This window comes from Paroedura picta, chromosome 13 (genome assembly GCF_049243985.1).
Source record: "Paroedura picta isolate Pp20150507F chromosome 13, Ppicta_v3.0, whole genome shotgun sequence".
Lineage (NCBI taxonomy): Eukaryota > Metazoa > Chordata > Lepidosauria > Squamata > Gekkonidae > Paroedura > Paroedura picta.
The window spans coordinates 35,608,462-35,625,088 of record NC_135381.1 but is presented as its reverse complement, the minus strand read 5'-3'; the positions used below and the strand labels follow the sequence as shown (position 1 = coordinate 35,625,088).

General features: G+C 47.0%; 1 protein-coding gene across 4 annotated transcripts in view; it reads left to right on the top strand.

The window, feature by feature from the left end:
- The first annotated feature begins 487 nt into the window (after nucleotides 1-487).
- TMLHE (trimethyllysine hydroxylase, epsilon) overlaps nucleotides 488-16,627 on the top strand; it is a 28,517-nt gene continuing 12,377 nt past the window's right edge. The window contains exons 1-4 of one of the 4 annotated variants that reach the window (XM_077307756.1): nucleotides 488-627; nucleotides 13,386-13,570; nucleotides 14,677-14,853; nucleotides 15,365-15,644. In XM_077307756.1, the coding sequence (XP_077163871.1) occupies nucleotides 13,387-13,570; nucleotides 14,677-14,853; nucleotides 15,365-15,644 (641 nt within the window). In that variant the 5' untranslated portion in view covers nucleotides 488-627; nucleotide 13,386. Of the gene's footprint in view, nucleotides 628-8,785; nucleotides 8,917-9,359; nucleotides 9,469-9,632; nucleotides 9,733-13,385; nucleotides 13,571-14,676; nucleotides 14,854-15,364; nucleotides 15,645-16,627 lie in introns of those variants that run through there. The other 3 variants (XM_077307759.1, XM_077307758.1, XM_077307755.1) reach the window with 3 other exon arrangements.

Below are 16,627 nucleotides of genomic sequence, written 5' to 3'. Positions count from 1 at the left end.
ATAAATAAAACTAAGGCATCAAGGAAAGCTTTCTCCCTGGCTAATTTTCTGTGTTCACGTGACTAAGCAGGTATATTCAGAATTAAGTGATTTAAGGGTTGTGACCCTCAATTCCTATTTGCAGTCTGAAGTGGAATAACCCTTTTAACACGTAGCAGATTGATGAAAATAAGGCTAGAGAGGATTTTTGTCCCCCCCATGCCGCTTTTTTACATGACCCACCTGGTGCGTACCTAGTAGGTACCATCAAGATGCTTCCCACTTACGTTGACTTTTTAATTTAATACTCCCCCCCCCCAAAAAAAAAATGTCCTATCGCTAGCAGGCTTGCTCAGGTCTTTTAAACTGGAAGCTGTGGCTTCCTCGATTAATCATTCAATCTGCTGGATCTTCCCCCTTTCCTGGTGCCTTCAAGTTTCCCCGCACACTCGACGAGGGATCGGAAGTGTCTGTGCAGAGCCCTCGGATGCCCTCCTCTATGGCCTCCTTCCCCACGGTCCTTCCTCTATGGTGCCGGATTCCTGTTCCTGGGGCCGCTCTGCGTTTTGCTCTCGCTGGTTGGCAGCCGGCTCCCCTCCGACTCTTTCGGCAGGGGCGGGGCGAGGCGATCGGGTCGATCCCTGGCAGGTAAGCGGGGGACCCTCGGAGAGGAATAGCCGGACAAGAGGTGGGAAGCAGAAGCCCTCCCCACTTCCGGGCATTTTGAATGGCAAGGCTCGCCTGTAGCGTGTCAGTCTGGAGAGCCTCTGAGCAAGTGCAAAGTGCATTCCGCCTTCACCGCAGCCAGGCTCCCATATCTCTGGGGCTGGGGCGGTGAAGGGCTGCCACTGCCCCTTACTTGTTTTTATTGAGATGCAAATGGGTAGGTCGTGTTGGTCTGAAGTAGCACAATGAAATCAGAGTCCAGGGGCACCTTTAAGCCCAACAAGGATTTATTCAAGGAGTGAGCTTTCGAGTGCCTTTAAGACCAACAAAGATTTATTCAAGGAGTGAGCTTTCGAGTGCCTTTAAGACCAACAAAGATTTATTCAAGGAGTGAGCTTTCGAGTGCCTTTAAGACCATCAAAGATTTATTCAGGGCGTGAGCTTTCGAGTTTAAGCACCCTTCTTCAGACTATGAACTCCCTACATGACAGGAGATTGATTGGCTGTTTTGACAAAAAATTATCATATGGCTGTACTTGGTTGTGTGATGCAGTTCATAGTCTGTGGAAGAGTGCTTGCACTCGAAAGCTCACGCCTTGAATAAATCTTTGTTGGTCTTAAAGGTGCTGCTGGACTCTGATTTTATTTATTTATTTATTATTTACCAAAACATGTATAACCCGCCTAGGGTTGCCAGCTTTGAAACTGGTCCTTAAAGTGGTCCCTTGAATGGCAGTTTGATCCTACAACAAAGAGAAGACTATGCCCGTTCTTGCATGTCAAGTCCTCACTTGCCCGTTCTTGCATGTTACGTCCTGGCGGGAAGAAGTGGGCTTTCTTATTTATACCTTGAACTGAGTCTTCAAGGTGCCAAGGGACTCAGGCTTGGTTCTGCGGCTTCTGACTAATACCTGCATCTGGGTAGCCCAAGTTATCGCAGTATTGCTCGATCAGCCCAGGACTAGTATTCAGATGGGAGATGTCCAAGATTCCTAGAGGCAGGCATTGGCCAGCCACCCCTGCTCATCTCTTGCCTTGAAACCCCCATGAAGGGCCACCGTAAGTCCGCTGAGACTTGACAGCGTTTTCTAACAACAGCAACCCTTGGTTCTGTTCTGGTTCAGCCTCACTTGCAGTACTGTGTTCAGTTTTGGGCAGAGGCTCATGGGAATTGTAGTGCATGGACATCTGGAGGGCCGCAGTTTGACTACCCCTGCGTTACGGGGTGACTGCCTGTTTCATGGTGGGAGAAACACGGGACAGATGACTGTTTTTTGTCCATGTGATATCCATGGACGCCAGCAGGCTTACGAAGAATGCTAAAATGTAACACCCCACCCCTTCCATATAGTGGGGGAAAGAGGCCTGCGGGCGGCCTTGTGCCCTCAGAACCTATAAAAGCTGGCTGCTGACCCCTAGGAAGACCAAATGCAAGCTTTGGATCTTCTTGGGCCCACCACTGAGGTCTATCATGTTGTATAATTAAAGAGCAAAATGGTGTCAAAATATGGAAGAAGCGGTTAACCAGTAGCCAGTATAAAGAAGCCTATTTGCATAACTGGAAATATGCAGCGTTACATTAGTGATAATTGGGGAGCTGATTAATAATCCTTCATTTCCACAACCCAAGCAGTGTATATTAGGATCCCTTTGTGACTTAGTGACACATAATCTCGCCATGTACACCACAGCATCTTGTAGGATTGTTTTAGTGCCGTGACCTAAATCTGTATGCTTGGATTACTGGCCAGAGTTCATGTTGATCATTTACTCTTTTAGACCTATAAAACCCTTTCCCTTCCATTCCTTCCAGTTATCCCAGCAGTGCCCCTGCTCTTACAATAGATGCTAACTTGAAATTTTCCTTTCCTTTTTAAAAGAGCCGTATTAAGTATTGGTAACGCAGCAGACATGCAATCTGAAAGCTCTGCCCATGAGGCTGGGAGTTCAATCCCAGCAGCCTGCTCAAGGTTGACTCAGCCTTCCATCCTTCCGAGGTCGGTAAAATGAGTACCCAGCTTGCTGGGGGGTAAATGGTAATGACCGGGGAAGGCACTGGCAAACCACCCCGTATTGAGTCTGCCATGAAAACGCTAGAGGGCGTCACCCCAAGGGTCAGATATGACTCGGTGCTACCATTACCATTACCATTAAGTATTTAAAAACTAAGCAAGTGGGTTAATGATATCACTGGTATCCAGCCAATAAGGGCTGTGCGGATCTGTATTCTACTGTAACATATGAACCCACTTCCCTTTGGGCTCAGTCCTGGACAGGTGAATGCTGAGAATGCAGTCCCCTAGCAGGCTCACCCCTGTATTAGCAGCTGTTTATAAGCATTCTGTGAGGGTGTTTTAGGTAGTTCTTGATTCTCCCTAATAGGATATTTCTCGCTTATAGCTAACCTCTTAGAAGCTGGCCGTGGGAGTGGAAAATCAACTTTCTGGCTTGGGGCCAGAAGTCATTGCAAACGTCCTAACAGAAAGCAATATTTGTTTGCCGTGAGCCTTTGATAAGTTGCCAGTTTTCTAATTTTTAATCTTCAGTCTACAGAGTGCCAAGATGTTCCTTTAACCATTAATTTCTCACTTTCTTGTTCTTGAAGCCTCATCTGTCCTTTGTGCCGGAATAGGTAGGAAAGAGCTGTTGGGGTGCATACTGTGTGTCCGTGTTTATGAGGGGAATTTTCAAGCTCAAAGATTTCTTATACTCATTTATTTTTGTACTCAAGTTTCTTTCTGCCCAGATTAGCTTCTAAAGTGTCTTACTTTAAGACCCAGCACAAGATGTGGGGGGAGGGGGTTTGTTGTTGTTGTTAACTGTTGTCAGAGTTTAAATGTGCAAAGAAGTTAAGTACCGTCTGCTTAAAGAATAAATAGTCCTAATGAGAAGAGAAACAATTTTGTGAAGAAAGAGAAGAAAGAGAGAGGGATAATTCTAACAGTCTGACAGTGTTCTTTGTCTGGAGGCAGGCAAGGAAGTTCCTAATCTAAGTATAGTAACTAACATCTCTGATGCCCTCTGATGGATATTAAAATGCTGTTGAATTGTGCACACTATGGATCTTGCATACGTCAGCACTAACAACTTCATTCCATAGCTCTTATTGATTTATTTCCCCCAAATTATGTTAGGAATCAGATGACCATCAGGTATACTACTGTGGGCAAGACTCTCTCGGAAGAAATGGAGTAGCCTTCATAATCAATAAGAGAGTAGGAAAAGCAGTCTTGGGATACAATCCCCAAAATGACAGAATGATCTCAGTTTGAATCCAAGGCAAACCATTCAACATCACAGTGATCCAGGTCTATGCCCCAACCACTGCTGCTGAAGAGAATGAAGTTGACCAGTTCTATGAAGCCCTACAACACCTTCTAGAAGCAACGCCAAAAAATGATGTGCTTATCATCATGGGGTATTGGAATGCTGAAGTAGGAAGCCAAAAGATAACCGGGATAACAGGCAAGTTTGGCCTTGGAGTACAAAATGAAGCAGGGCACAGGCTGGTAGAATTTTGTCAAGAGAATACAATGGTCATAGTAAACACTCTTTTCCAACAACCCAAGAGGCGACTCTACACATGGACATCACCAGACAGTCAACACAGAAATCAGATTGACTATGTGCTCTGCAGCCAAAGATGTAAAAGTTCTATACAGTCAGTAAAAACAAGACCAGGAGTCGATTGTGGTTCAGATCATCAGTTTTCTTGTTGCAAAATTTAGGAGAGAAGGGAAGTGAAAGGCAAGGGAGAAAGAGAAAGATATACCCAACTGAATGCTGAATTCCAGAGAATAGCTAGAAGAGATAAGAATGCCTTCTTAAATGAACAGTTCAACCAAATTGAAGAAAACAATAGAATAGGGAGGATCAGAGATCTGTTCAAAAAAATTGGAGATATGAAGAGAACGTTTCATGCAAAGATGGGTATGATAAAGGATCAAAATGGTAGGGACCTAACAGAAGCAGATTTTAAAAGGTGGCAAAATTATACAGAAGAACTATACAAGAGCAAGCTTAACATCCATGATAACCACAAGAGGGTAGTTACTGACCTGGAGCCAGACATCCTGGAATGTGAAGTCAAATGAGCCTTAGGAAGTCTGAGCAACAATAAAGTTAGTGGAGGTGACAGCATTCCAGTTGAACTATTCAAAATCTTAAAAGACGATGCAGTAAAAGTGCTACACTGCCAGCAAATTTGGAAAACTGAACAGTGGCCACAGGATTGGAAAAGGTCAGTTTACATTCCAATCCCAAAGAAGGGCAATGCCAAAGAATGTTCAAACTACCGCACCATTGCACCCATTTCTCATGCTAGCAAAGTTATGTTCAAAATCCTACAGGCTCCAGCAATATGTGGACCGAGAATTTCCAGAAGTACAGGCAGGATTTCGAAGAGGCAGAGGAACTAGAGATCAAATTGCCAACATACGCTGGATCATGGAGAAAGCTAGGGAGTTCCAGAAGAACATCCACTTCTGCTTCATTGACTATGCTAAAGCCTTTGATTGTGTGGAGCACAACAAATTGTGGCAAGTTCTTAAAGAGATGGGAATACCAGAGCATCTTATCTGTCTCTTGAGAAACCTATATGTAGGTCAAGAAGCCACAGGGAGAACGAGGAATGGAATCACTGATATTAGAATCAAAGAATATATTAGAATCAAAGAAGCCAACCTTAGATGCACCTCCTCTGTTTTTATGACGTATTTATCCGCTACATTTTGTATCACCTTTCCTCCAAGAAGCTCAGGGTGACATACAAGACTTTCCTCTGCATCCCTGCTTTTCCATGCTCAATTCCAGTTTATAATCACTGAGCAACCCAGAGCAATCTGACGTTGAATGTCCACACTGCAACCACCACTCTGATCAATTTGTGATCCAAGAAAAACAAATGAATTCTTGAACGCATTCAGTCTCTTCCCCATCAATTGCTTTTGTGAAACGTCTGTTTTTTTGGGTTTTTTTGCAGTGGTCATTATCTTTTTTGTCTTTTGAGTGTTTAAGAAAAGGCCAAACGTCTTGCTTTCTTCACTGATTTTTGTAATCAGCCGTTCTAGGCCTTCTCTGGCAGGAGGTTAACAGTTAATAACTCAAAATAATTAAGCAAGGAGGTAGTTGAAGTTCTCCTGCCGCTGTCACGGATCCGTGAAGAGGAACCACGTCCAGCATTAATTGAGACTGGCCTGGGCTTTTCTGTTGCCTGGCAGGATAGTGATGTCAGTCATTAAGTTACTACAAGGTAATTAGAGCTCTGTCAAACATTAAATGGAAACCTGCATTGCTTTGAGTCAATCCAGGCTTACTGATCCTAATCTCAATGCCCAGCAGATGGGAAGACACACAAAGGGCTCACACTCCTCTTTTAGGCAGGGGAAGAGGCTGCCGCATGGTAGAAAGGTATGAGCTTTGCAGGCAGAAGGTCCCCAATTCAATCCCCTGCATTTCCAGTTAAGGCTGAAGTCACAATTGATATGAAAGATCGTAGATCCTGGAGAGCTAGTGCTGGTCAGAGTAGACAATAGAGAAAGCCCAATGTACAAAAAGGCCAGCCATAAATGTTAATTGTACAAGCAACATACATTATTATTACACACCGTATAACTTTAGTAAATAGTTATTCACTTATAGGAAAAAATTCTGCTACAACTATACACAAGAATCTAAATATGAATGACACAAAACAACATACCCTTGTACAAGGAATTACATAACACATCAGTCACAGACATTATTTTTATCACATGTATCACCTAATGAGTCCCTTAAAAATGAACAGGATCTTCTAACTTCCAGGTCTCCATGTTGTGTCTGTTAAATCTTCAAATACAGTCCAGGAACCTCCCAGTCAGGACACCCAGGAGATACCAGGAAAAACTCCACAACAGATACTGGGCCTTCCTGATTTGCTCACACTTTATCCAGGGGACAAACAAATAATCAAATTCTGTAAACTCTTCTCCAAACAACCCTGATTGAAAAAAGGCTCTGCTCCATTAACTTCATGTAAACAATTGGTAGGAACACTTTCTCTCTGTGTCAAAAAGACCTCAGCTATTTACAACTGGTCAAGGCTAGTTTCTTTCTCTTAGAATCACAGAATCATAGAGTTGGAAGGGGCCATACAGGCCATCTAGTCCAACCCCCTGCTCAACACAGGATCAGCCCAAAGCATCCTAAAGCATCCAAGTAAAGTGTGTATCCAACCTTTGCTTGAAGACTGCCAGTGAGGGGGAGCTCACCACCTCCTTAGACAGCCTATTCCACTGCTGAACTACTCTGACTGTGAAAATTCTTTTCCTGATATCAAGCCTATATTGTTGTACTTGTAGTTTAAACCCATTACTGCGTGTCCTTTCCTCTGCAGCCAACAGAAACAGCATCCTGCCCTCCTCCAAGTGACAACCTTTCAAATACTTAAAGGGGGCTATCATGTCCCCTCTCACCCTCCTTTTCTCCAGGCTGAACATCCCCAAGCCCCTCAACCTATCTTCATAGGGCTTGTTTGTTGATTGCAAATAAATTTGAAGCTAGGTGCTGTTCAATGCATTCAGAGCCATATCCAGCACGCTAACTCCTGCCTTGAGTGCAGGTCGGAGTTCCTCTAGTGTTCATGACATGCTGACTTGAGGACTGAGGAAGAAACAGAGTCCACAATGCAAATCCAACATGCAGATGAACCTGCAGTTTATGGGTGGGTGTACCCGCTTGTTTTATAAAAGCCAAGCTCTAATGCAGGGGTAGTCAACCTGTGGTCCTCCAGATGTCCATGGACCACAATCCCCATGAGCCCCTGCCAGCAAATGCTGGCAGGGGCTCATGGGAATTGTAGTCCATGGACATCTGGAAGACCACAGGTTGACTACCCCTGCTCTAATGGAGACCTGTGGTGGTTTCATTCTGTTACCTTGCAGACATGGGTGCAGAAACCTATGAGAAGTCTTAAGAAAGGGAGGCAAAGATCGTCTCAGGCCTGGTAAGCTGCCGATCAGATGCCAGCTGGTTTTGGAGAGACATTTCTCCTACCCTGGAGTGTTGTCACCTTCACTGTTTCTCTTGAATTCAGGAGCCTGGCACAGGTGCCATCAGGCTCTTGGTCCATGGTCGTCCTTCTCCTTCCATGTTTCTAAAGAGTGTTGTGTTTCCCACAGTCCAGTAGATGGCACTGTATATTTTTGATAGGTCTAACTCTGGTCCTTTCTGCAATGCCAGAAAGGCATAATCCAACGCAATCTGGATAAATGGTTTTGTCTATAATAGGGATCCTGACTACAGCTTTCTCTAAACCAGCATCCCATCTCCACCGGTGGCCAGTAAGATGCTTCTGAAAGGTCCGTCATCCAGGCATGAAGACAGAAGAACCACAAGTTTTTTATGCCCTACTTTTCACTCCCCGAAGAAATCTCAGTGGCTTGCAATCTCCTTCCCTTCTTCTCCCCACAGCAGACATCCTGTGAAGTAGGTGGGGCTGAGAGAGCAAGGAACGACCCACAGGAGCAGGAAAACCAAGAGGCTGCATGAAAGAGCAGCACAGACGAGACTTGTAGTGTGCAGCCCAGCTCCTAAATCCACAGAGCATCCAAAAGCCCAGGAATGATCCTAAATTACGTAGATCAGAAAGGCAAGAACAAACGAGAGGCATGCAGCATTTGGAATGCTCTAAGGGCGTCACATAAATGCCAACAATTAATGCGCTATGACAATTACCTGTCTTTATTGCATTATTGCTACCATTGTCTCTAGGCAATCTGCTGTGCTAACAGTTTTCTCTCTGGGGAAACAGGGTCTATTCCTTTCTCGGGCTGGAGACCCAGCGTCTGTTCTCTACTCAGACTAGCAGGAGTGCATTTTGCTTTGTACTCTATTTTCTTGACGAAAGCAGCCAGAAGCCCATGCAGTCAGCTCCAAGGCAGGGAGAAACCAACCAAGAGCTGGGCCCTGATTTTCCCACAGCATTGCTGTTCCCAGCAGTTGTCAGCGGGATCCAACTGCATCCCCATCCATGGCCCCGTATCAGACTGAATGTGCCCAAGCACCGTCTGCTGCTGGAGATTCTCAGCAATCTCTCTGCCTTTGGCCTCTTGGCTGCGATCCCACGCTGCACGGGTCCCCCTGGGACTGGTGACATTCTGCACGCCCTTGGCCGTTGGTGGCCACGTCCCTCCTTTTGCTGCACACACTCCCTCCGGATCCTGATTTTGGTTGAGGCTGGGTTTGCTGAACCTCAGTGTCCTACTGCTGGTACTTGGATGGATCTTGGAGGTAACTGTGCTTCCCTTCTCCCCCCTTGCTCCCCCCCCCACCCTCCCCAGTGGACTGAGGTCCCTCCCAATCGGTCAGCAGAAGCGGAGAAGAAGTCAGGAGAGTTTTAGCTAGCCCTTTGGCTGGTTTCTGTTTTTGTCTGGCTCCCGTAATTTAAAATGGACATAATCACTAACCTGTGAGTTTTCCTTTTGGGTCCTAGAACAGAAGAGTGCTTGCACTCGAAAGCTCACGCCTTGAATAAATCTTGGTAGGTCTTAAAGGTGCCCCACTGGACTCTGATTTTGTTTTCTTGGGCGGCTTCAGGCCAACACGGCAACCCACTTGAATGTACCTATGTGAATGTTAAGGGTTAAAGAACAAGACGCAGTTGGAGTGCATGTTGAGTCCAGCGTGCTTAACAGATTAGATGGAGACTATTCCCTCCCTCCCTCTCTTTCTCTCTGGCAACCTTTGATACGGGGACAGGGAGGGGGGGAAAGGCTGTGTGCAGAGAAGGAGATAAGGACCTTCCACCCCAGACTTTCTGAAGCAGAGGATCTCTCCCGACAGGTTTGTTCAAGCAAGTCTGGCTTTGCGAAAAACTCTTTCTTCTCCCCCTTGTGCCTGTAGATTTATGCCCGTACACTCTGGGAATTGCAGTTTTCTGAACCTTTAATGGAAGTAAAGCTTCCTCGGCTGGAAGGAATATCTTAGCTTGTTTTTCCCTCCTGTGACAGCTTTTGGGAATCCCCAGGGAAGAAGACCGGAGAGTGAACCCTGCAGCGCATGGTGGCGTACAATGTTCAGTTGTCAAGTTCTTGCTTTGATTTCACGGTACATGAGATTTGGATGAGTTTTCTCTAGAGGTGTGGTTTTCTCTGAGTGGAGTTCATTGCTTGCTCAAGCTATACCGAGGGTCGCCTTTCCAAGGCTGCAGAAGGCAAACGGATTAGGACGAGGTGGCAGGAATTCAACTTTCATCCCGTTCCCTCACCCCATATTATAGAAGTAGGAATTGCAACTCAACTGGTTTTTATTAGCCAAACATACAGTCGGAGACTGTATTTGCTGACTCTTAAGTCTTGCCGTGTCCAGTGATTCTTATGCTCAGTTAGATTGTGTAGGGTTTACAGCTTCAGGCTGATGTAACAATATGCAAGCTTTTTGGTTTGACAGAGCTCTTCATCAGGCAACACGGAAAGTAGCTCTGTCTCAGGAATAAAAAGGCAGTGATTGGAGAACTTTCTCCCCAGCATTCAGCTTGAAATCCCGGCATTTGCAGCAGCCTAAGAGATACAGCCTGTCCTCAGCATTTTGAGAACAATCCTAAACGGTTCTACTCAGAATCCTTCACAGGACTATTCAGTGGACTTACTAAGCAGTCTTAGGATTGCACTCTGTATTTCCCATCTTCTAGGACTAGGGGGAGAGTGGGGAAACACCGGTTCAGGATGTGATGGAGTTATTCACTTCTTAACATATGGTTTGTATGTGTAAGCATAGCCACGGTTGTCTGGCAGCCAGGCAAGGGTTGTTTAGAGGTGGTTTGCATTACCTGCCTCAGGACCCCTAGTGTTCCTTGGAGGAACTAATGCTCAAATCCTAGGGGGTCTCCCATCTAAATACCAGCCAAGCCCTGCTTAGCTTCTGAGATCTAACAGAATCGGTCTTGCCTGGGCTAACCAGAATGTGGTGGAGTTAAATGAATGGCAAACGAATTTCTGTTAAGGGTCATTCATACAAGGCAACCCAGGTGGGTGTCGTAGTCAGGATGTTGGACACTGAATCTCCAAGAAGCTCACTGGGTGAACAACTCCTGGTTCCCTATAAACAGCCAGTGCGATGCAAGAGACCCAGTTTGCAGTAGCACAGCACATCCTGACCCAGTGGGTTTCCAGCTTTTGCTATTTTGTGTGCGTGTGTGTTGTATGTGTTTGACCATGCCAAGTAAATATGGACCTCTGGCTCACCGTATCAAAAAAAAAAAGGATGGGAAACACTGATGTGGCAACCAGAACACTGGACCATTCTGGCGCTTCCATGAGCAGATAAGGTCAGCAGTTCAGCTTTGCAAAATGCAACCTTGGAGATTAGAAGGCCTTCTTGTGGCCTTGGTTGCATGTGACATAGCTGCCTGAGGTGCCTGCTGGCCTTGAAAAATCCCCACCGTGTTACTCTGTATGTCTTTATTGCCCACCTGGGTTGGCAGTGGCTCTCTAGGGCAGGGGTAGTCAACCTGTGGTCTTCCAGGTGTCCATGGACTACAATTCCCATGAGCCCCTGCCAGCTGGCAGGGGCTCATGGGAATTGTAGTCCATGGACACCTGGAGGACCACAGGTTGACTACCCCTGCTCTAGGGCTCCCCTCTGTGAGATCCTTCTGCTGTAGGTTCCAGGGACTGAACTGGGACCCATTGCTTGCAAAACAGGTGCTCTGCACCCACTATCGGTGTGCTCCCTGCAAGGCCACCTGTTTGGCAAATTGAACTAAATTCTCTTTTTTTGGGGGGGGGTCGGTTTTCAAAAGAGCTCCATTGCGTGAGATATGCTCAGATCACTCCTCTGCCATGGACTCATTGTGGCCTTGGTTGAGTCACACTCTGCCACAGTTTTTCCTGTCCGCTAAAATTTATAATGCTTGGCAATTCCCACACCAAGTGAACTCTGAAGATGAACATCATAAAGATTGCAACGCATAACGCGGGCTCAAAGTGCTCATTTAGCAAGAAACTACAATCTGCCAAGTTGTAGAACTTTTGACTGAATCCTCTGCCCGGAAGGCCTTTTATCTGCTATGCATTCTGTGGTGGAATTCACTAGATTTGTGGTCTAGTCTAGCAGTCCCCAACCTTTTTATCACCAGGGACCAGTCAATGCTTGACCATTTTACTGAGGCCTGGAGGGGGTAGTCTTTTGCCAAGGGACGTTGCCGCCACCTGAGCCCCTGCTCTGCTTGCTTTCCTGCCAGCGCCCCTGAATTCCCACCGCCCGGGGGGGTGGGGCGCTGCCAGCAGCAGCTGCACAGTGCCACGCCGAGGGGGAGCCCCAGCCATGGCTGGAGAGCACCAAAAGTGAGCCAGCAGCAGAGTGGCAGGGCAGCCCCCGAAGCAGCGGCCGGGGAGGAGGACAAGGAGGAGCCACGGCCCGGTACCGACTAATCAACAGACTGGGATCAGTCCCCGGACCGGGGGTTAGGGACCACTGGTCTAGTCAACAGTCAAATAAGTGAATTGCACAACAGTTCCACACTTGAGGAGTAACTGATCCATCCCTTGGTGTAAAATCCCTTCTAAAAGCAACCTGAGTTTATTGTTAGACTCTTTAAGCCCCCCCCCAACACATTTGAGGATTTCCCGTTCATGAAATTCATTCCTATTCGTATTGCTGTATCTGTTAACCCTGTTACATAATTTCTGCCTTGTTTAAAATCTCATGTTAATACCAACTTACACTTTGTTTCAGCTTTGTTCCAGGTTGTCACTTGATTATCATTTTCACAATCCTAATCCTATTACATTGCTTACTGGATGCCCCATCCTATTGATTGCATTGACTTACACTGTGAAATCTGCTGATATCCTATGAACAAGGCAGACCGCAACTAACATAAATAAAAAAAACAATAAATTCCTCCATGCAGAAGAACAAGTGAGCCACTATGGTCTGTAACCTAGCCAAGGGGGCTGTTTCTGTGCAGGCAAAATTCTAAGAGGCTGTGGCATGATCTGTTTTCTGTCCAAACTTGTGCTGCATGGTCCAAATAGCCAATCTCTTGGTTGCAGGCTACTTTCATGCTGGCCTCTCCTCCCGGTTCTAAGTATTGCTCATGTTTTAAAGGTTCCTCTTGGGACTTGGATAAAACATCATAGTAGATTCTGCCGCATGAATTCCTTTGCGTGTGGTTGACTTGCAAGCAATAAGAAGACATGCGTCCTTTTAGCAATCTCGGTGGCATTGCTCTGTGGCACCGGATTTTTGCAGGGTAATCAGTAGGCAGCCCTCAGCTGGTCTGCGGAGGGATTCTCTAAAGGGGACTTCATAATACACCATTTATCTGTGTGATGTTTGGGGAGAGGGAGATCTTGGTGCAGGCCCTGGGGTTCTCCCAGACTCTCCCTGTCATCACAGTGGTCCATCTTAAGAATCTCTTGACCAGAATGGCTACCATAGGCATTTTGGTGTTTTCTCTCATCAAGCAACAGCTGACTTATGGCAGCCCTGTATGGCTTTCAAGGCAAGAAATGTTCAGATGGTTTACCATCACCTGCCCCTGTGTACGGAGCTTCCCTAATGGTCTCCCATCCAAATACTCATCCGGGGCCAACCCTGCTTAGCTTCTGAAATCTGATGAGATTGGACTAGCCTGGGCTATCCAAGACAGGGCTCACCACAGGGGAAACAAGCAGTGAATCTTACAGTCCCTAGTGATTGGGGAGCTGGAAATTGTCATGCCGGTGACATCAATGGTGCTTGCTTCTCTTTCCCAGGATGTGGGGCCGCCAGCTGCTGCGTCTGCTCTCCAGGTGGCCCCGCTGCCCACCAAAGAAACCTCCCAAGCACCAATCTTTGCAGCAGCTCAGCTTCAGTTGGGTTTCCCTGGGTTCAACCCGTCAGCATCACACCGCCCCTGAATCCTTAAATTGTTCCTGGCAGCTGCACAATGATCATTTAGGTAAGTAGCGTGGGAAAGAAAATCATTAAGAAACTTCAGCTGGAACAAAATGCAACCAGTAGATTGTTGACCAGTTTACACCTGTGGGTACTGAAATCCATGTTTGCACGGTATGTTTTTAAATGGCTCCAGTGCTTCAGCATCTACTAATTTGTTTCCAGGCTTAGTTTCAGATGCTCCTTGTTACATTTAAAGCCGCGTATCTCATCAGCTAACTTCCCCCATGTCTTTATCCATTGTTCCTCTTAATATTTGTGAAACAGCCTTGAGGGTGGAATGTGTCCGGGGTGTCCGAGTTGGAGTAGGGCCAATCAGGGTGCAGCCAGCAAAGTTGGCCACACCCTGATTGGCCCTGCCCCTACAGCTCCCATCCTCCTACCCTGGATACTAGCCACTTTGCTCTCAGATGCCTGAGAGAGAGCCCTGCCAAACTGAAAATGAGCCCTGATTACCTGCTATAAGTGAGCCCTGATTACCTGCTATGGCTTCTGCTGTGAGGGAGACGGAGACTGACAGAGGCAGCCGCCCCAATCCCTGATTACCTTTTATGGCTCCTGCTGAGAGAGAGATCTGTCCCTGCCGGTGTCCCCTGGATCCTAGCACCCATTGCATTCCTGGTTGCAATGGGCTTTCTTGCTAGTGATCCCATAAAGTTGCCAGGCACCCTGTTTTTGACAGTTCCCTCTTTCAGGTGGTTTGTTCATCACCAACCCGTGTACACTTGTTCTCCATTGGCCACACTCACCTTTTCAAACAGCTTTCCAGAAATGGTATGGGAAGGATTCACTGTTCTGGATCAGGCCAAAGATTAGCATCCTGCCTCCTACAATGAGCCAATAGCATACATAAAAACTGTATTAAGATTTGTTGTCAGAGCCTTTATTCTTTAACTCAGCCAATGCAGTCAGTGTGTAACTTAATGATGTTGTTATCTTTTCCCCTAAACAAATCTGCATATCTATAAACAGACCACATGACCCACTCTGCCTGTCCCCACTAGCAACAAGTGTAAAGAAATAGTTAACCCTGTAACTGACAGTCTGTGGCTGGCTCTTGCTAAGAGACAAAGTCTAACAAGTTTGACCACCTTTGTGTTGCCTCTCTAGAGCTGAAGCTCGGGGACACCCTCATGCGTTTCGACTACGTCTGGCTGCGTGACCATTGCCGCTCCGCCTCCTGTTACAACACCAAGACCAACCAGCGCAGCCTGGACACGGCCAGTGTGGACTTGTGCATCAGACCCCAGACTGTCCGGGTGGATGACACCACGCTCTTCCTCACCTGTGAGTCTGATAGAGCATTCTTTGCTCCCAGAGGCTGGGGAGGGCGGGGGGGTAAAGTGAAGGGATGGATCCTTGCAAGAAATGGGCCTCCATTTTTTGCAATCTGTGATCTTTGAATGAAACGGGGGGGGGCAGGGGCTTGTACCTTTGGCTTGTAGTGGAAATGTGTAAGTTGTTCCTACTAAAGGGGGGGGTGGGATTTCTAAAAAAAAAACAAAAACCCAAAGTTCTAAGCCCAAAGTTCTAAGCCCAAAGTTCTAAGCCCAAAGTTCTAAGCCCAAAGTTCTAAGCCAGGCATCTTTTTGTAACAAGTGAGAAATGTACCCACAACTATGGCTGCCTTTGGGGGTGCTTCACTTGCTGAAGCTGCGGAGAAATCACAGGCTTTCCTTTTGAATAAATTTGTTTTGAGATGGGGCTGGAAGGCCATCTGAGCCTTTCCATCGGTTAACTGGTAACATCCGGGAGCGTTACCCCTCACCCCTTTCTGTATGTCTTTGTTTTGCCGAAGGGCCAGATGGCCACGTGACCAGGTATGGACTAGATTGGCTCCTGAGCAACAGTTATGAGGGGCAGAAGCAGCAGGTCATGCACCCCCGCATTCTCTGGAATGCACAGATCTACCAGGATGCCCAGGTGCCCTCCGTGGACTGCCAGAGCTTCCTGGAGACCAATGAGGGCCTGAGGGAGTTCCTGCAAAACTTCCTCCTTTACGGGATTGCCTTTGTGGAGAACGTGCCTCCAACCAAAGAAGACACGGAGATCTTAGCTGAGAGGATCAGCTTGATCAGGTAACGGTCTAGCATTTGGGGATGCCTTATGTTGATTTGAAAAAGGCCCAAAAGGATCCACAAGTGTTTGTTTTGCTGAAAAATTTGTGCTCCGCTTGCTTGCCTGATCGGAACGGAAAGCTGCTTAACACATTTTTCACACACATTTTATCCCCTCCGCATCAACCCATGCATGAACAAACACGAAACTGCCTTATACTGAATTCGACCCACTCAGATGGGCAGAGGCTCTGCAGGGAAAGCTCTTTCACACCACCCAGCACCTCATCTTTCCAAGCAGAGATGCCAGGAATTTTATTCATTTGTAGTTGTATTTATTGGCCACCACTCCCAGGCCCTGCCAGCTCGTGGCGGTTTACAAAAAATTATAAAACCGTATAAAATACAATTACAAAAATATACATCCGTGTAAGCAGTGGTAAAACCCCATCTAAATCCTCTCCTCCCTTCCTACCCACACCCGACCACAGCACACACAGCCCCATACTGCCGTCTTGGGGGTGGGGACTGCGTTACTCCTGCCCAAGTAATTAGCACATTGGGCCTATACAGGGAGGGACACAATCTTCCTAGCCTGGCCTCCACCAAATGCCTGGTGGAAGAGCTCCCTCTTGCAGGCCCTGCAGAACTGTGATAGCTCCCTCAGGGCCCTCAGCTCTTCCAGGAGCTCATTCCACCAGGTCGGGGCCAGGACTGAAAAGGCCCTGGCCCAGGTCAAGGCCAGACATGCCACCCAGGGACCGAGGACAACCAGGAGATTCAAACTCGCAAAGCGGAGGGCTCTGCAGCGGGGATAAGGTGACAAGCGGTCCCTCAGATAAGCGGGGGCCCAGCCCCAAATGGCCTTGAATGTAAGAACCAATCTGGAAGCAAACTGGTAACCAATGCAGCTGCCTCAGAACAGGCCTCTGAAATGACCTAGTGAGGACTAACAGCTGTATTTTGGACCAATTGCAGTTTTTGAGTCAGAGATAAGGGAAGGC